Source organism: Thermobia domestica, chromosome 14 (assembly GCF_964235325.1).
Source record: "Thermobia domestica chromosome 14, izTheDome1.hap1.1, whole genome shotgun sequence".
Classification (NCBI taxonomy): Eukaryota; Metazoa; Arthropoda; class Insecta; order Zygentoma; family Lepismatidae; genus Thermobia; species Thermobia domestica.
Window position 1 is genome coordinate 31,723,606 of NC_137467.1, and position 21,589 is coordinate 31,745,194.

General features: G+C 37.7%; 1 protein-coding gene across 3 annotated transcripts in view; it reads right to left on the minus strand.

The window, feature by feature from the left end:
- Positions 1–16,311, minus strand: part of AP-2alpha (adaptor protein complex 2, subunit alpha) — a 240,462-nt gene extending 224,151 nt beyond the window's left edge. Inside the window, exon 1 of one of the 3 annotated variants that reach the window (XM_081737837.1) lies at positions 16,074–16,311. In XM_081737837.1, the coding sequence (XP_081593963.1) occupies positions 16,074–16,120 (47 nt within the window). In that variant the 5' untranslated portion in view covers positions 16,121–16,311. Of the gene's footprint in view, positions 1–1,981; positions 2,001–3,343; positions 3,490–16,073 lie in introns of those variants that run through there. The other 2 variants (XM_081737840.1, XM_081737841.1) reach the window with 2 other exon arrangements.
- Between the last annotated feature and the right edge of the window lie 5,278 nt (positions 16,312–21,589).

Here is a 21,589-nt window from a genome sequence, read left to right on the forward strand (position 1 = left end):
GAAATTTTCATAATTTGTACGTCAAGAGATACAGGCGACAATCACTTTTGGATTGGCGAGTGCGTCTGATTGAAAGAATTTACGAACACTCTAGGAAACGTGTCCAGTTATTATTTCAATGAGGAGTTTGTATACAGCGTTCCATCATCTTAACTTCAGAGGTTTCTAAGACTGACACTTTTTAAGACTTTCCCCTTAGGATATGTATTTTAATCAGTGTCATAAAGAAAAAGCAATTTCAGATACGTAAGTACTACTATGAGTTACGGTACAAAGTTTACTATATACATTACCACGTTACGTAACAATTCTGAATTTAAAAAAACTGAGTATAGTTTCAAGCTTTCTCCTCAAGTCTCTTGATATTTGACCTTCATACGGTCATCTCCACAAATTGGGACTGCACCAATTGATTCCTTGCATCAAACTGCGTAGGAATCCTTGGGGGGATCGTAATAATAGTAATAAAAATATTTAAAAAAAATATAATCCCCTTAACTCCAGTTTAAAGTATCATTCTGTTTATTTATTTATGATTAGCAACTTTGTTTCTCTCTTCAGAGTACCGTAATATATTATTGACGATTATTTGGTGCAGGTTAAGTTAAAAGACACTACTGAAAATAACGGTAATAGTTTAGAGATAAGGGGCCAAACCTGACACACACACACACACACACACACACAAAAAAAAAAAAAAAAAAAAAAAAAAAAAAAGTGAGTTGACAGTGGTGATTGGCAATTGATGTTTGAGTAATGTGATGAAAAATTTTAACTAATTTAGCTCTAGATTACACACCGAGCTTGAACTTTATAGTGACTTATGTGGGAAAAGAAAGTGAAATAATTCGTAACAAAGACAGAAAACAACGTGCCCTGCGGGGCTCTAACCCGCCTTCACTCGCTAACGCTCGCTCGGCAATACTATGTGAATTATATATTGGTAAACTACTCAAACCTAATTTAACATATAGAACCTTAAAACGACCGAATCTGAGTAGAATATAGCAAAACATGGGAGAAAAAGGTGGCCGGCCTCCCATCGCTAAACAAAGGTCAAAATAAGTGTTTAAAATTAAAATCCTAATCTCATTCCTTTACAAAAAGACTTACACCGGGAATATGACATTACTCTATTTGACACAGGTGAAGTACACAGAGGGCAGCATAAACATGGCTATAAATCGTACTTTCCAAAACGACGCCACTCTATCACCTGAAAATCTAGTGTCTTATTATGATTTTACACTTTACTACGTATACTTGCAGAAGAGGATTTGTCTCTGAGCCCATAGGAAAGTGTAGGGACCGAAGCGAGTAGAGAATAGGATTAAGGTGTTATAATATGTCGAAACCTTTCAATCATTCAACACTGTTGAAGAAAGAAACCGTTCTCCAACAAGTAACTACATAAGCCTGCACATTGAGAATAGATACAATTCCTGTGAGAATACAACCTAGCACAAGTTCGTGAGTGTTTTTCGCATGAATAATCAGAATTGCGTGTACCCACCGTCGCATCGCGTCTGCTACGTACAGACACCCCTCCGCTTGAGTCCACTAGCTTCAATCTTCCCTGAACAGAAACAGATACCATCTTTCTGTAGTGACTACCAAAACCAGTTCCTACGTCTCTTTTAATGAATAAACGTTCTTATGACATACAGTATCAGTTTGCACTTATATTATAAATCTGTACTGATCTGGCCATGCATCACGAAAGTAACACTGCAGAACGTGTTCTGGTACCATGTAAAGCAAGAAAAATGCACTACTCTTGTTTAACTTTAATCCCGTAGAACTACGTGGAAATTTCGATGCCATTCTATTTTTTCTTTCTTTTTTTTTTCGATGCAGTCCCAATTTCTGGAGATGACCGCACCTATTTTACGTCCACATCAATGCAAAATTTATGAAAGTAATATGTACTCCCCCTTCACAACAGTAACGTATAACGAATCAGAATATATGAGAATCTTACCTGTTACATATATAATAACGTTATGAAGACGTCATACGAACTGTATGCTTGTAACCACGTAATACTGTATAGTATAAGCAAGCCATGGCGAACTTAGGTTTTATGTGAAGGCGATGTTTCACTGCAAAGTAATTTCTTCTTATATACGACAGTAGGTATTTAAAATTACACGAGAAATGTGTGTCTTTCTTTTGTGCTACATCCTCGTTCACCGTCGCTGACGCGCCTGCTCCATACGAACGCACTACACGCGGGCACCCCGCTCCGTCCCTACACTGACTCAGTTGGAATGCATTCGTGGGTCCTACTCACAACATAGCACAGGTTGGTTTGCTTTTCAACTGTTTTATGGCACACACTAGATGCTGTATTTATATCGACAACGGTTAATCTTTCCTAAAGTAAATCTACACCGCGTACTCCCAGAAATGCAACTCCTCCCACGAGGGATACTTTAATTACATGGTTCTGGGAGTATATTTCCTGATGAAAGAACGACATAAATAATGAAATTAAGTACGTTAGTCTAAAATAGGATAGTACGGATTTATTTACTTTCATTCTCAATCCATAATTAGCTCACAATGAAAAATCAACTACGTCTCCTCTAAGGTTAATTTACAAATTTGAGTTGTGAATCATAAGACAGAATATTAGGTACTATTTGCTACCAGAACACGAAAACACTTCCTTTTCCATCAAGGTGACACATAGCCGCCATATGTACATTATACAAGAAACTAATGGTGCACGGAAGAAAGTAATAACTTCGGATTTTACAGCCATACTATTTCCAAAAGCCAACATACAATGTTTCGAAATGCGCGTATGATCAACTACAACTGAATGCAATTGAAGTACAGACCAATTTTAATGTTCAATAGAATCTAATTCTTCGCATCAACTCATGTGATATGTTATCGAATTATCAGAAGTAAACAAATCCATCTATTTTGTTTAGTTCACAGGAAACACATTTATTTTCTAGCTTACTATATTAACACAGATTATTGTGATTTTATAACAACATTTCGCGAAATAAACCTTTCTCCTGAAGTCAATTACCCAGTACCTAGCTTCCTACCGCTGAATGAAAATAATCCACTTTATCAATGCAGAACATATTTCTTGTATTTTACACAGTGCGTATGATTGCTATGAATATGATTAATTAAAACTTTACATATTTCAGTAATGAAATTGAACGTAACACCGGTACTGCCAACAGTACGCAGACAACAGGATCCTTCAGAAAAAAATAGAATCCGTTTAGCATGAAATCATTACAAATTGAATAAATTCTGGATAATAAACGTTCATAAAAGTAGCCGGTAGTTGGCTGTACTTATGAATATCACTTACCAAAATTCAGTGATGAGATAAGTTAAGAATAATGCAGATCAGCTAATCACACTGTACAAAATTAAAATTATCTCCTTCAACACCTCACTACTGTCGCCATTTGCCGACACATACCCACCGCACCTCCCTCTTTGCAAACCTCATGCCATCTATGAAGAGAAATTGAAAACATCATTGGAAATTTTACTCGATTTTTTTTTTTCTATTTCTCTCAATTCGGGTCATTCGCTGTAATGACGATAACACAGTAGTCCTATAGCAGATACAAATTGATTGTAAATATAATTTACGTTAAAGTATGCCATTTACCCTGTATATGTGGGTTGGAGTGCTATTAATATCTTCTTTGGAAGCATTATATTTGTATATGACATAATTTGAAGCGCCAAGATTTGTCTAATTAATGTTTGACAGATACTGGTTTGTTTCGAATGGCTCTATTTATTTTTCTCCTGAACTGAACTCTCTATATTTATTTAAATTCACGGTTAAACCTAAGTTTCTCTTTTCATATAAAAGCAGCCTATAGTATTGATAAAGACTAAGACATTAAGATGGGTTAAAATTAGGGTGACCAGACGTACTGATTTTCGTAGTACAGTACTGTTTTCTAAAGAGCTGTCCTGTGTGTTGCGAAGACGCCTAAAAAATCGAGAAATGTCCTGAGTTAACTTATTTGCAATATTTTAAGGCTTCATTCTTTAACCACATTTTGAATCACATGCACTCTTTTCCCGAATGATGAACCGCTGTTTTGTAACATTCCTCAAAATATTAGGAAAGGAGAACAATCAACAAAACATTGTTTCACGCAGGGCCATGCCTGGGAGGGGACGAGCAGGGCGAAGGCCCCGGGCGCCGAAGTAAGGGGGAAAAATTCGGGAGAAAAAAGGAAAAAATATAGGAAAAATTGCTTGGAATATATGTATGGGGGCGCCGTCGTATACTCTCGCCCCGGGCGCTGATTTTCCACGGCACGGCCCTGGTTTCACGATACATTGCTTTTACTAAGAAGGGCTTGTTGAGATATTAGTAAGATAGGACAGTTTCTTTTGCAAGTTACGCCAGTGATGCTAACCAAGTTAAGTAGAAGTTCCCTCGTGCTGGTCTAAATTTTCCCTCGTTCCTTAAACCACGTTCCGAAAAATCGATTTAAAAATCTTTAGCCCTACATGAAGTTTCACTATACGTTCATAAAAATAAAACACTTTGTCATTCATCAAAACATTTGTAGTTGTGTTGAATTCCTTCAATTCTTTTGTTGAGTATTCCCACTTTTTTTTAAGCAAAAATGAATCATAAACTTAAGTTAACGTTAAATGAATTAAAGACATGTGTATCTATTGCCGACGAAGCAAACTATCATATACTACAGTATTATATTTTTGCGTACTACTTTTCGCTTGTCAGAATCTGGTCACCCTAGTTAAAATGTTTGGAATAAAGTCGATCTAAGCCTACTCAAAGGCATTATCGTGTCATTCGTCTGATGGGACTAACACTGAAGATTAGCCCGGAAATCAGAGTTGACAGCAGCAAATTCGGTAACTAACTGGTTCATATTAGCTTTGCTATTCTAAATAATTCAAACTAGAAAACAAAGCAACGTTTATTTTTTAAAATAATGACTATGTAACAGTTTCGCCAACTAACTGAACATACTGGCTTCATCAGACTATCACTGTATCAGCAAATTCGGATCTGAGGTCGGGAGAGCGGTGGCTCAGTGGTAGAGCGTTAGTGATGAGCACCAAGAGTCTTGGTCTTGCAGTTTTTTGCAAGAGTCTTGCATGCAAGACCAAGACCAGGAATCCCGATGCAAGACCAAAGACCAAGGGGTGCAAGATCAAGATCAAGACCATACCTGCAAGACCAAGACCAAGACTCTCTGCGCAAGAGTCTTGCACAAGTACCGGCTCGGTGGTAGAGCAGTCACGTGTGGTTATACGGGTCCCTGGTTGGATCCTAGCTTGCGCCATGGAACTTTTTGGTTGGCAAACACCGTGTGCGTGGGTTTTCTCGGGGTTTTCCTGCTTCCTTCTACTTTCTTCATTCCACAATTTTATTCATTTCTTATCATTATCGTCTCCCTTAGCCTCGATGCATAATCGTGGGACGTTAAACTAGATATTTCGTTTAGTTTCAAACATTAGTGGTGTTTTTCTTCCAAAACTAAAGAGAAATGCAGTATTGAACATTGGTAATACCGTACACCATAGGTGTCGATTACATGGGTTATGGCCTTGGTTCCGAGACTCAAGAATCCGTTGGAAATTTTTAATGTGTTCTCATAAAATTAATATCAAAATAATATTTTCATGGCATTGACAAAAACTTTGTACATGTGACCGTAAGTTTGATTTCATGGGCGGATGCTTATACGCTATTATATATATATATATATATATATATATATATATATATATATATATATATATATATATATATATATATATATATATATATATATATATATATATAATAAACTTTTAGCCTCCTTAGGTATACGGCACATGGAGGATTGAGCGATATAACATTATACTACAACAATAAACCTATATTATAAAATTGAAAGTGGCTCTTTTTGTGACTTCTAATCTCTTGAACCAGCCGACCGATCTCGATCGAATTTTCAACATAGATGGAGTTTTGGCCTGGGAGTGTTTTCATCATTTCACTTTGACGGTAAAACTTAGGGGAGGGGAGAAGGGGGAGTTATAAAATAATAAATAAAACTTAATAACTTGAACCTAACGAGCAATCTCGATCAAATTTTTAACATAGATGAGGTTCAAGCCTGGAATGTTGTATGTCAGTTCAGTATGACGGAGCAACGTAGGGGAGGAGGGAGATGTACAAAAATCAATATAAATAAAAATAAAAGTGACTAAGTTTGTGACTTAATAACTCTTGAACCGATCTCAATCAAATGTTTAACATGTATGAGGTTCTTTCCTGGAAAGTTTTTTAGAGTTCGTTTCACTCTGATGATAGAACCTAGAGGAAGAGGAGGGAAACGATATTATATATAATAATAAAACTTAACTTATGAAACACCCGACCGATCTTGATCAAATTTTCAACATAGATGAAGTTCAGGCCTGGAGCGATTTTTATCATTTTACTTTGACAGTGCAACGTAGGGGAGGGGAGGAGGGAGATATATGTTTAAAAAAAATAAAAATATAAGTGACTGTCTTTCTGACTTCATCACTCTTGAACCAGCCGATCGATCTCAATCAAATTTTCAACGTAGATGAGGTTTAGACTTGGGGTGGTTTTATCAAATCATTTTGACGGTAGAACTTAGGGGACGGGGAGGGAATGGAAAATGTACAAAAACAAATAAAATTTAATAACTCTTGAACCACCCGACCGAACTTGATCTCTTTTTCAACATAGATGAGGATCGGACCTGAGATGGTTTCTGTCATATCACTTTGACGGTGCAGTTTAGGAAAGGGGGAGGGTATTTTAAAATGATCGAAAATGACCGATATTAAAATGGAAACTATAATTATGGGGGTCGCTGAGATAAATAATGATTCTTCCAGTGCTGTTTACATCAAAATTCAGTTCTGTAGCTTGGCGGAGGGGAGGGGAGATATATAAAAATGATCGAAAATGACCAATATTAGTGACGAATCCATAGTTTTCGGGGTCTCTGAGACGAACAGTGACACTTGTGATGCCGTTTAAATCCAAATTCAGCATCGCAACTTGGGGAGGAGGAGAGAAGAGAAACAAAAATAATCGAAAATGACCGATATTAGAGAGCGCTTTACTAATAGTAGAAAACTGACTGACTAACGAAATATATTATTATTATTATTAGTATTATTATTATTATTATATTAGTTTAACCCAACGAAGTGGGTACTTGATGCTAGTAATCCATATTCACAAGTGAAACTTCAAATAACTTAGAGTTTGATGCCGTTGTTTTGTATTTCTAATACAGGTCAACTGTATTTATATAAATTGAGTATACACAAAAGACAGACAGTTGACCGTTTTCAGTTTTCACTCAAATTATTTTAAAGTATTAAGAGGTTTAACTATAATAATTATTATTTTAATTTTCCCTCTCTCTCTCTCTTTTTTTTTTTTTTGGTCAATATTGCTAAACATATCATCATCATAATAGCTATTCTGCCATTATTGGCAGGTTATTTGCTTCAACAGACAAGGTTCGACGTTCGGTGGTCCTCAGCTAGTCTCTTCGTCTTGACGTAGCAACTTTCTATTTTAATACCTTCCTTCAACAAGTCTGCTTCGCTACCTCCCTCTCTTTCCTTCCACAATACCCTCTAGCACGTCCGTCATAATATAGTTCCTCTCAGCCAATATCCTAACCAGTTTATCTTACTCCTCTTAACAATATCTAAAATTCTTTTTTTCCCTACTGCTATTTTTTAACACCTCATTCGTTGTCCGTTCAACACAGTTAATTCTCTCCTTTTTTCCTCCATGCCCATGTATCGAAAGCCTGCAATTTTTTCATCACTTTAGCGTAATGTCAATGTTTCTGCCCCATAGAGTACCGTACATATTGGAATCAGTAAAACAAAATCTCAATAATTAATTGGAAGTTTGTTTAATACAAGGATTAGCTAATCGTGGTTGAAAAGAAAAATCTGACTCCTTTAGTGTAAAAATAATTTTCCAATTCATGGCATTTCAATAATCTGTGCCGTCTCATTTTCTTTCATGCGTCTCAGATGTATCCTCCCCAGTTTGGGAAACAGTGGAGTGTTGGATCTGTTAAAAAAATATAAACAGATTACGAAACGTTGTGATTTAGGCATATCTTTTAAGTAGTGAAGCGTGGACACCTATTAAAAAAATAAATAAAGGTTGTACCTATATTGTACACTATCATCATACTTACACGACATTAAATTATATTACATTTAGATACATACATTGTATTTCTGTTACTACTAGTGCATTGTAGAGTTGATTATGCCTTATGTCCATAGTAAAATTTACCTATGAAAGGCTTGCGATTTCTTAAATGCAAGACTTGCAAGACCAAGACCAAGGGTTCCAGTGCAAGACGAAGACCAGGACTCGATGTGCAAGACCAAGACCACCCCGGTCTTGGTCTTGGTCTTGCATTTGCTCATCAGTATAGAGCATTAACCTCCGGTGCTTGGGGTCCCTGGTTCTATCCCAGCTCGCGCCGTATAGACTTTGTGGTGGACAAACACCGTGCTGGTGGGTTTTCTTGGGGTTCTCCCCCTTTCTTCCCACTTTCTTCATTCCACCATTTCATTCATTTCTCATAATCACCGTCTCCTTTAGCCTTACCGGCATAATCGTGGGACGTAAAACAAAGGATTTCATTTCATTTCATTTCATATTTGAGGTCTCACTCTAGGCAAATGTTGAAACGTGTATGTTACGATGAACGGACAGCAGAACAGATTCAATAATCACTTTTTTGGTATGTTGAGATCATGAATCGTACATATATTCGCTAAAATCTGGAATTTGTATTTTTTTCTCCACAACAAAATCACTTTATTCTCGAAAACTGTATCTGTTTATATTGTGAGAGCTATCTCGTCTCGAATTTCGTAACGACAATGCTGTCTTGTCTCGTGAGCATCGCCTGTAGCTAAAAACTATTCCGAAAGGGGTTCGATCGGACTTTGCGATATCTGGATTTAGGTATCGATATCAACTAATATCGAAATTTGTTCAATATATCGAAAAATATCGAAATATCGATCAAAATTTCGATATAGAATTTTGATATTTGAAAATATCAATCGCTGGATCGAAATATCGCACAGCTCCAGGCTCCAACTGTTGCCACCTTTAAAATTAATGTGAAAATTGCTGAGGGGGACTGGACCCCATGGATTAACTCTCTGACTACGTCGCTGCTTATGATTCACCATATTGGGGTGTAACCAGGGTGTGAAATCATGACAATGAAAGTGGGAAAAGACTGACTAGAGTAAATATATACCGCTGACCACTACGTAGATTACATATTAATTTGATATGAAATACAAGTTAATTACCTGTGAATTACTGTAATTATCTCGCAAACTTCTGACATTATTTCACTTTATTTTCCCCTCAGCAGGTTTCTAGTAGGAGGAAGTTTCTTTCAAGAATATTTAGTGGGGGGAATTCTCCTGTCCCCCCAGGATTTCGCACTCTGAGTGTAACTAGGGGGAGAGCAATATTTCAGAGTTTTAATAAAGCAGACGAAAGTAGTATTGACAGTGTTTATTCCCGTGATGACTATTGGTTCCTTTAATATATAAAGTATGATCCAGTAGTCACCACACCCATAAACTCATATAATTGCTCGCAGATATAATATCTGGCACGACAAACGTATTCTAGGGATATAAAATCTAGGATCCAATCACTCAAATTAATAAAAACTATAGTATCGCAATTGATAAGTGAGCAAAAAATACCTGATTCGCTCAAGCTTTTACACAACTGAACACACTTTTGTACGTTTTTCATCACACACTTCGCTCAGTGTCGGACTGGCCAAGTTGAGAGCCCTTGACTTAATCTCTTAGTCTAGTTTTAAAAATTTTCAATTTAGAAAATGCCATCTCACATGTGACTTGACTACATGGGATGGTAAAAACAAATTTCGGGTCGGGACTCACATTATAAATTCACGGGCCGGGCCCGTGCAGACCTTTAACTCCCATAGCGGCTAATTTTAGGCTATATGAATCCTTGGCAGCATGCAACACAAAAGTCAAGTTGGTTCCATATAACAATTACTTTCAATACTCTAACCAAACTCATTCACGTGGTATACACGTGACACTAATACTAGTTTTAAAATTATATTTCCCAAGGGTATGAATAACAGCTAACGCACCATGTAGCTTCCGGGTTCGATGGGAGCATAGAATTTCGGTGTTGATCTAGCGTAATAGGGGAATTGTAAAGCAACTTGGATTATCATCTTGTTCACCTCATCCATAGGTTGGTGGGCAACATGGAAATATTAAAACTTTTCTCTCTCTCTCTCTTGGGAGAGCTGTTTTATATTTTGATAAGGCCTCTTCTTCGCAACTGCATCTAGATAATCTATCCTTGGTCTTCCTCTTCCTGATTTTCCTTCGGCTTTTCCCTCTATCAGCACAGTGATCCAATCGGAGTGTCGAATAAGATGGTCAAGCATGCTGTTTCTTCTTTTTCCTACTATTTTCATAATCTGTCGTCCTTCATTAGCTGCCTTTAGTACGTCTTCATTCCTTTTCCTTTCGGTCCATGATATGCGCAGTATTCTGCACCAACACCACATTTCAAATACTTTCAGCTTGGATATTTCAGTTTTTCTCAAGGTCCACGTCTCTAAACCGTAAAGCGCCACGACAAGACACTGTATTAAATTCCGGTCTAGAAAGTTGGAAATACCGACTCTGGCTACCAATGTAATGACCACACTTCACATTACTAAAAACAGTCTGGCCAGTTACAGGTTTTTGTAACTGTAATCGGTAGTAATTTCAGATTTCACCCAGTATGAACTTTCAGTAACAAGTGGTTTTAAAAAAGTGAAATTTCTACTATAACGTAACACATTTATATCCTATAGACTAAAGGAGACAAATGAATAGTGCAAATGAATGATTATGACATAATTAGTACAATGGGCATGTGGGAGCAAATGATAGAACCCAAACAAAACCCAAGGATGCGATGTTGTCCACCTGAAACTCACATGGACTGGGATCAAACCAGAGATCCAAAGGGAGCACTTTACCTCTGAGCCCGTTCTCCTGAGGGGTTGAAAAAATGTTCTGAGAAAATATTAACTCATATTGAGCATCAGAATTTGTTCGGAAAATTTTGTCCGGGGCAGGGGATAAAATCATGAGAAGGGGCTCCACTGGAATACTACCGGTATTTGTCAGGAAAAAAAATGTGCCCTGCACCAAAATTATATTTAAGAGTAAGGGTAAACTTTACAATACACGCTCCAGTTGTGCATCGATAAGTAGGACTACTTTAAAAGGATATAGTAGAGTAGGGTTGTTTAGAGTAGAGTAAGATAGAGATAAGTAGAGTAGGGGTAGGAATGGGTTAGCTTAAGCTTAGGAAAGTTTTGATCCATTTTCATAAAATTAATAGAGTGTAATTTCTCGTTTCTAAATGAGTACACCAGCTGCAGCAGGTCTCAGTAAAGTTAATCCAAGAGTAATTTATCTTAGTTCCGGAGTGGAGAGCAATAGGGGAAAATAAGGGGAAGTAACGCTTCCATAAAATACGAGGGTCGGCTGATAAGTTCTCGGCCCGTTCCCCTTTCGAATGTACTACCCTGATGTAATTGGTCTTGTGAAATGTTGATTTTTTTATGTGTTTAAGTACCAAATTTCACGATTCTACCATGAACGGTTTTTATTTTACAGGTAATTGATTGAACCATGGCGGAGCACCGGGGAAAGTTGACACGAGGTGTCTTGTTCTTGCAGGACAATACTAACGTCCATAAGGCTGACAGAACAATAGATTTTCTGAAGGACCTAGGGTTTCAGTGCATTGACCACCCACCTTACTCGCCAGATCTTGCCCCTTCTGATTAGTATCTGTTTCCAAAACTCAAAACAGCACTGAAAGGACAGAAATTTCACAGTGATGAGAGGTGATAACAGCTGCGGAACAGTTTTTTTGCAGACCTTGAGAAATCTTTTTCTTGGAGGGGTTGGAGAAGTTGCAGCATCGAAGTGCCAAGTGTGTTGACCTTCAAAGGGAATATGTTGAATGGCCTCACACTTTCATGTCTGCAGCTCAAATCCTTCTGGGTCGGGCAGAGAACTTATCATCCCACCCTCGTACGCCTAAAAGAAACACTGTTGACTACAAACGCTGACATAGCTTTAGCGAGAATTCCATTCCCCGCCAGAGCCGCCCCCCATCGTCATAGACTGTAATTCCAAGGAGAACTGAAAGATAAAATTAGTTATACATTTGTTTTTAAACAATCAGTTCTTTGATCGAGTAACAAGCATGTTATTTTTCCTTTTTTTTAAAAAAAAAAAAAAAAGCACACCACGTGAAAAAGTCTGCATTGGCTGTATTTTCTCAGTATTGGAACCGTAAGTGATGGTAGGTTTCTACCACTTCGTTCTAGTCGAAACATTTGGGACTCTCAGTTCATTGCAGACATGTAGCTTGCATCCACTTCTCGCATGCTACAACCGTGTTTATTCCAAAGCGATCAACGTTAAAACCGGAAGCAGTTGATCTCTGCCATTTTAATTTTGAATAGAGGGTTAAGAGCCGTTGTGGATATAGCCTAGGACCAAAGGAGCCTAGGCTCTGCCAGAGTTTCAAGTGATAAAAATAATTGAAGCTACTATTTATATACGGTGTATTTCTGAGTTTATTATAATAAGCGTTAACTTATTCTTTATTGGAAAATTTTAGAAACAGTTTCAGTTGCAGTTTTTCTGTTATGCAATGTGTAAAATAATACTTTCCACAATGTTAACGTCCAACCTAGTCATAATATCAATCGGGAGAGAGTTAAAGGTTTTCACTACAGCGAAATTAAATTACCGCTAATTTTAGAGTTGTTCTGTAATATCTTCAAAACAAACAGGGGCGCAAACCTCTCTTCAACATCAGGCGAGCTGAGTTGTCTTCAACATAGGGAGGCGGACAGATTTGATTCTTATAATGGGGGGGGACATCAATTTCATCTCACTTTCCTTTGTGGCAATCGGACACAAATCATCACATTTTTTCTCCGAAAAAACACATTTCAAATAGAATTATTGGGGGGACAGTCCCCCAGTTCCAAGATTGGAGGGGACATGTCCCCATCATCCCCCCGGGATTTGCGCCAGTGAAAACAAACAAAAATATTTGAAAAGCAGAAACGTAGTGAACTAGAGAATATGATTTCACAACCGATACCACAACTCATCTATCTGCTTTCAATTTGCTACTGTAGATAGATTTATCATTTATTTATTTTTTTTTTACCGGTTCTGTAAATAGCGGTATACCAAAAGCAGATAGGTGAATTGTAGTAAAGGTATCACATGCAAAACGTATTGTCTAGTTCACTACGTTTCTGCTTTTCGAATATTTTTATTTGTTTTGAAGATATTACAGAAAAACTCTAAAATTAGCGGGAGTTTAATTTCGCTGTAATTTCCCTGATGATATACATATTGTAATCTGTGTTCGGGTTGCTTCACCCCACCCCCCCACACACACACCAAGTTTTTACCTTCTAGACCCATCACTACTTAAGAGACCGGGAATTCTACCAGAGTCTCACGCGCTAAAGACGCGTACGCTAACCGTATAGTCACGATGGAGCTACAGTGTAGGTTAAGGGAAAAGAGTACGAATTCTTAGAACGCTCAATTTTCAAAACATCGCTTTTCGCTATCTCTTATCCCTGGTCTATGTAGAATCAATGTAGAAACCGGAAGTTGTAGTTGATTTCTAACACTTCCAGTTTTAGTAGAGAGTTAAAGATGGAAATTAAACGTATTCTTGGAACACTTAATAGGTTGATTGCCATGAGACCAAAAATTGGGTCTCACGCAGGGGTAAAAGTGCAGGGGAACGCGGGAGGACGCAGCACCCCGCCTCCAAAAATATCTACGGTGTCCCCCCAGTTCCTAAGAAATTACAATGGGCAAACATAGGCAGGGGGATGGCGTCATGCGTCAGTGGCGTAGGGAAGGGGGGTCCCAGAGCCCCCCCCCCCAAAGCGGTCCGACAATGTACTTTGATGTTTGTAATTTTTTATATATTTTTATGTGTATATATTTTTTTGTTTGTAATTTTTCTATATATACCTATAACAGCACTTGCCCCCCCCCCCAAACACATCCTGGCTATGCTACTACCGCTACCTACCGTCCCCCTACCTTTTCAGATGCACTTTTACTCTTGGTCTCAAGTACTGTCATTCGTGAGGCTGTGGTACCCACTTTTTGTGCCTCACCTCATCTGTTTTAAACCGCGATACCCATATATGGGTTTTACTTGTTAACATGGTAAATAATAATAATAATAATACTTATTATTATTATTATTATTATTATTATTATTATTGGCTCCAGAATCTTACACAATACTCGTAGCCTGGCCTAGAAAGCAAACGGTGCTTACAACAGTGGCGTCAAAATGGACGTACCATGTTGATTCATTTTCGTACATTTTTAGTACTTAGCCTCACAGAGTGATACAATGTGACCTTGGCAGTCAACCTGTTTAAACTACAAACAACAGATTCTTGTTATCTATTACTGTTTTTGCTTTATACTGGCAGTTAAAAACCGGAAATGATTGATTTCTCCCACTTCCGGTGAATGAATCTCAACGAATTCGGTTCCTGACTTTTGACAGTCTACAACAGTGATCGTCAAACCGTCGATTGCGAGCTACTAGTAGCTCGCGGGAACATTTTTCAGTATATCGCGTTAACGCTCCGGTTGGCTAACCTTGATTCCACCACTGAGCTGACGCTAACGACACGGAAGGGGGGAGGGGAAAAGTTGGTCGTTCTTTTGGTTGGTAGCTCACAGTAGAATCTAAAAACGATACGGTAGCTCAAAAGATTCATAGGTTTGGCGACTACTGCTCTACATCGGGGCCAAAATTGATGGTATGCATCAAGTAGTTCGTGAGATTTTTGTCTTCTACGCGGACACACGCACACATTCAGGAACAGATAAAAAAGAAAAAAAGGGGGATTGGGTGGACATCTTAAGAGTACTAATCACAAGGCTTATTTACATATATCGTGCGAGCTCCGTCATGGCTAAGCGGCTAGTGTAGGTGCCTTTGGCGTGGAAGACCCGCGTTCGACTTCCGCCGGGAGATTGTGTGTTCCGGATTCCATGCTAAGCTGTAGGTTCATGTCTCATATAGCCTCGCTGCTGAAAGGTGCGTTAAACTAAACTAAATTATATGAAATGAAATCTTTCCATTCGACGTCCCACGTTTATGCCTCTTACGCTAAGGAGATAAGAGTGCACTTTGAGCAGAACAAGTGACTTTGGGTATCTTTTAATTTCTCCTCCAATTTTTCAAATACCGGTATAAGATCTCCAGTGCTACTTACTTCACAAAATATAGCTGAGCGAGCGAAGGGTGTTAGACGCCCCGCAGGGCTCGTTTTGGTATTGGTTCCTATGAATGTTGTGCTCAACGTGCACTTTTTCCACTAAGAGAAATAAATGATTAAAGTGGACGATGATGGAAGAATAGGTAGAATGAGAATGTGGAAGGAAACTTGAGTACTCCGAGAATAAACATGGGTACGATGTTGGTCGGGGATCGAATAAGGAACCCCATGCATTAGAGGTAGGCGGTACTGCACCACTGAGCCACCTCTTCCCCCCCCCTGCTAAACTAAAAATCAAATAAATTCAAAACATGTAATGCACGCGATCTACAGAACTCATTCGATTTTAGACCAACTTGATATGGAGTATGGTGATAGATCTTGAGTTACTTAATAAGTATCTGGAATATTTTTCTCTGCAGGCCATTGGTTCCCATGTTATGGACGAAAAGCTGTTTGGACATAGTCAAATTTCAACGAAAAAAAAAGCTATTGTGTATTTATTATAAGGATATACTAAAATCAGTGAAGATTGACTTTTTCTGTCATTAGGAAAATCTCTAATAATACATGTCGTATCTACGGTACAGACTAAATTGAAATTATAATGAACTAATTAAGAAGTAAAGAAAATATACTTACTTAACCTCCGAGATTATTGGTTTAGGAACTGAATTTGCTAGACTCATCTTTGTCTAATTTCACATTAAATCATATATTGAACATTATTATCAACTTATAGCTCCTCCCTAAGGTTAATAACACTCAACCCACTTAACCTATAAATCTTCCAATACTATAAAGGCATTCATTTTACTTCGCACAGTTTCTCACATGCACCGCTTGACGCTACAACTTGACCACGAAATAAGCAGAAGCGCCACCTGTACTAATCTAACCAACTGTAGGTAGTTCGTATTTTCGCAAAGAATATTGGGAAAGACGGTTTTCAGAAAGTAGTTTTTGGTTCATTATCTTTGGCATGTATGGTTAAAAAAATAAATAAAAATAAAAATAAAATAAAATAAAATAAATACATAAAATAAAAGGCGTAACTAGAGAGGAAGGTCAGACTCACCAAGTCACCTTTGTCCCCGCAATTTTTTTTTATTGGATGACAATGATTTGTTAAGTTTATTGCAAATTCACGCAGAGCAATTTTGTGTTGCATTTGTATTTCTATATTTAATCAGGGGTGCCCACAGAGGAGGGCTATGACGCAAAGTGCGTCATTGAAATATTTGGGGGGGGGGGGTAAAAATCTATATAAATATTTGAGGGTGTGTAAAAATTAATCGAAAAGAAGATTTTTTCATGGAAGAGCACCTACGGATAGACAATTGGGGGGGTGCGTCATGGACATAAGGGGGGAGCACCACTGGTTTAATGTTGAATTTTGAATATATCTTTGAGTCTTACGTCAAACGGTTATGCTTGCTAAGCTAAAGGAGACGATGATGATGAGAAATGAATGAAATGATGGAATGAAGAAAGTGGGAGGAAACGGGAGAGACCCGAGGAAGCCCACGTTCAAGGTTTTTGTCCACCACAAATGTTGAATTTTGAATTTATGTTGTCCCCCCCCACCTCCTCCTTATATTTTTCGTATTTCTTGACAGAAATGTCTAAACTTGCTAGCCAGGCCCTAGAGCAGTGCTGACAATTTAGGAGGAGTTTATCAATTCGGTCCGTATATATAATTCCAAGCTAAGACAAAAAGTATAGACCAACCTGGGTGGACAAATGCTTCCTTTTGGAGTTATAGACTGCCGAAATCACGAAAAATTGAACTTTAAAAGTCCATAGCTCCAAAACTATGGGACCAACCGCAGTTGGATCAAGACTTCACTTAGGAACTAGTATATGTCCTATCCAAATATCCAATTTTCATAATTCTACTGCACTTCCGACACAGTTTTTATAGAGGTAGTTGGTGAGTACTTCAAATTATATGCCCGTATCCAAACTTCATTTATAAAAATTGTTGCATGAGTACCTTAGGATTCTGAAACATGTATTTTTGGATAACGCACATATTAGTTCCTAAGTGAAATCTTGACCCAACTAAGGTAGGTCTCATAATTTTGGAGCAATGGACCTCTAAAGTTATTTCTTTTTTCGTGTTTTCGGTAGCTTATAACTCAGAAAGTAAACAATTGTGCACCCATGTTTGTCTATACTTTTTGTCTTGTCTTTGTGTCAGGAATCACCTCCCAAACGTTGTCGGTGTTGTTTTGAAACACCCTATATATATCGCGTTTTCCCTCACCTTTTACCCCTGTATATATATATATATATATATATATATATATATATATATATATATATATATATATATATATATATATATATATATATATATATATATATATATGTGTGGTCGGATTTAGGGGAGATACCTGTAAAGACAGGCACGTATCCATAGGGAGCATACGTCGACTGGTGGAATTGCAGTGACAAAACTTCATTTGGTGAAGTTAATACCCCCTCCACCTCGAAACCTGAAAATATACTTTTTTTTTTAACTATACTTGGAAATGATTTATCGTCTGAGTGCTGAAAGAGGGCAATTCTTCACAGAAAAATTCAATAAATGTAAAAGTTGTTTTTAAATTTATTTATTGATAGAGATGGACAAGAGACGAGACTCAAATATTTTTGCGAAACAAGAGATGAAACTTTAGGATTTCTCATGTCTCGTCTCGTGTCCATCCCTATTTATAAACTGTTTGATCCTTTGAATTGCAAAATATCGTTTTGCAGTTATTTGTATGCAATAATTTCACACGTGTCACAGTAATGTTTCTCCTCAAACTGAGAACTTAACAGCGAGTGTACGACCTCCTCGCTATGTGCGCCCTTCATAAATCGCGACCTAGACATCGAGGTAGCGACCGCGACTAGCCACAAACTTCTGCTGTCCATCTTGTTCTCTTTTATGAGTATTCAAAAATTCAAAATTTTGAAGGTTATTGACTTAATTTATGTCCTTTCATGAGAGTTTACCTCGTTGTATGGTTACATAGTTAAATATAAGTCCCATTCTCTTTACATTGAGGAACTTCTCTAAATTTTTGGGAGGAGTACATGCGTCCAACCCTTAAATTTGGAAATTGTAGAAAGAAAAAAAAGAATTTTGGCAAATGTTCTCTAGGGTCCCCTTCTATGGATAAATGTCAAAAAATATAATCGTAAGCAATGTGTCGTACAATGTGGTAAGTTATTGAGTTAATTTATCTACTTTTATGATACTTTATTACATAATATAATTATCTGGTGAATTTAGGGGCTCGTTCGCTTGAATAGAACACAAGCATCATGGTTCACTCCTCTTAAGGATGGTCTAAAGCCACAAAAAGTAAGTTTCTGTGATAAGAGATGGCATTGCTATCGCACCATCTTTTCAATGTAAATTAATATTCACAAAAATGACTAATAACTTTTACAAATACTAAATTAGGGAGGGTACATAGGACACTACACTGGTGTTATTCTAATTTTTAACAACCGGTTATATATATATATATATAGGCTATATATATAGGGAATTTGAAAAGTCCTTTACCACCACTATTTAAAAATCTGTAGGAATGTGTTTATATTGAACTTGATGTAGGAAATATACAATAGATCTAGGGGCAAACCTTTTAGGCGATGGTTCGCGGACGCTCGCTATCTTGAATTCCAACTTTTTATTTCAAACGATAGGTGTCATGTGATACACGACCTTAAGCTAGAATTTGGCAGGATGTCAAATCTGAAATCAGATTTCATGTATCTTTATTTGGTGGGAAGTTATTTCTCTTTATTTTGTGATTATTTCTCTTTTTGCAGGTGGTGAACCATGCCGTTAGCAACTGTGGAACGCATCCAGATCGTCAAACTATGGGGTGGGAGAATTATTTGTGCAGTAGCAGCCGATTTCAATCAGCGTCATCCACAACGCCACCCTATGTCACAGTTATTAACCAAATTTGAGGAGACGAGCACGGTCGCGGAGAGACTTTATAGTGGGCAACCGCGGGCAGCGACAGACACGCAACATCTCCGACAGTGCTGGCCTTCTTCTCGATGTCACTACAGCGGAGCACATGTCGTCTCTCTATGTAATGCTCAGTTTAGTGTACAGGGTGCCACAGAGGCGCATGTGGCATCCGTATAAGTTGTAAATGCAGCAATATCTATCAGAGGACAATCCAGATCGCCGCGTGCAGTTTTGCGAGTGGGCAATAGGGCAATTGCGACTAAATCAAAACTTCGCGATGGAGGTACTCCATTCCTATGAAGCGTACTTCTTAGTAAATGGGGAGGTGAATAGGCAGAGTATGGTCGCCTGAGAATCCCGCATGGACAGATCTCTCCAAAATGATCGGTGCAGAAAAGGTTATGGTGTGGCGGGTTTATGGGGAACACGAATTGTCGGTCCTTTTTTTAACCATGAAACTTTAACTGCGGAACGATACCTGGAGATATTGCAGGCAGTTTTTTCAACAAGACGGTGTGCCTCCCCATGTTGGCATCCGGATGCGTCAGTACCCGGATAAAAAATGAATTAGTCCCAGAAGCGACACTCCTATTAGCGACAGGAACTGTTATCTGTCCTATGAGCGACCGATTCATTTTTATTGAGATGACGGAAGATATGATTCCATTTCGTAAAATATGTTTGCCTCTGGCGTTATTAGCGCCCGAACAACCTTGGTATGAAATATGTACGTGCCAGTGATACTGTTCGTCAAATATATTTTTCCTCTACTGTGAGTGCAAATAAAATTTATTTTAATTTTGAGTTAGATTTGACATAAAACATATCAAGTAACTTAACGAGACAACAGGGATATTTCCATGAAAAGTATATTCCTATGTAATTATTGAAAATCCAGTTGTAATATCCCCTTTCTTCAAAAGCTCTGTTTTCTGTATTTAATTTGATTCAAATCTAATCACACACTAAGCACAGTAATATATTTTATTTTGAAAAACTTAAACGTGTAACAGTTTCGCCAACTATCTACTTTTTAGACTTCCTAAGACTCTATGAATAAAATGAAGAAAAAAAGTCAATGATAAAAGACAGCTTTTGAGATCCCTTACATCTGATTGGCTATTCTCAACCAATCCAACCAATTACAATGAAGTTCACTCTAAACAATCCAAAAGGTAAACAAACTCTTTAAACTACCTTCCCCCCTATTGTAAGCTACTAAAACGTAAACTAATTGCTTAATTTGCCTTCCCTCCCTTGTTTTGACTTACACATAAAAGCTTGTCGTGTAGCAATCTGAAATAATCCCTTATAACTAGACGAACTGTTAAGTCCTGCGAGGGATTTGTAACTTGTGTAATAATTTGTTCAAATACACCGTATTTTAGATTTCTTTGATATCCTCAAGTGGTGAACACCTTTTTTCCATGGGCGCCCGATGGGAAGGCAGGGGTCGCCCCCTGGCCCACAAAAATATATACGTAATATAGCAAACCACGTATATTAAATACCATATATACCAGACGTGATACAGCAACCATGGAGATGCCCCTCCCTAGAAAATTTTCTTCGGGCGCCCCTACCTCTTTCTGATTTCTTTCTTATGACATAAAGATATTCAATCTAAACTTATGCTCCGTGTCATTTTAACATGAAATTTTTAATTATATTAGAATCATAGACAAAGGCGGAGCTATTCTAAATGTATTTAGTTTCCCCTTGATAGAGTCAATGTATTCATAAAAATTATTTCAAAAATATAATATTAGGAAAAACGTATAAAAGATTGTTAATGTAATGAGAGCATTCTCACGTATTAAATTCAGGTAGAGCGAAATTTTTCATAGTACATTTTGTTAGGTTCTAAATTACATTAGCATGAAACAAGTTGAAGAAGGGAGAGCCTTATCTTTTTCCATTATCTTAGTATGAACGAATCGGTGTCTCATAGAGCAGTTAACAGATCGAATCGGTCGCTCATAGGACAGTTAAGTTCCTGTCGCTAATAGGACTGTCGCAAGTGGGAAGACACCATAAAAAATTTCTTGGGGCTCGGATTGGTTGTCGTGGGCCAGTTGAATGGTCTGCCCGATCACCAGATCTCATTTCAATGAATTTCTACCTTTGGGGAGACATTAAGGCTATGGTGTATAGTGTGAAAATTCACGATCTT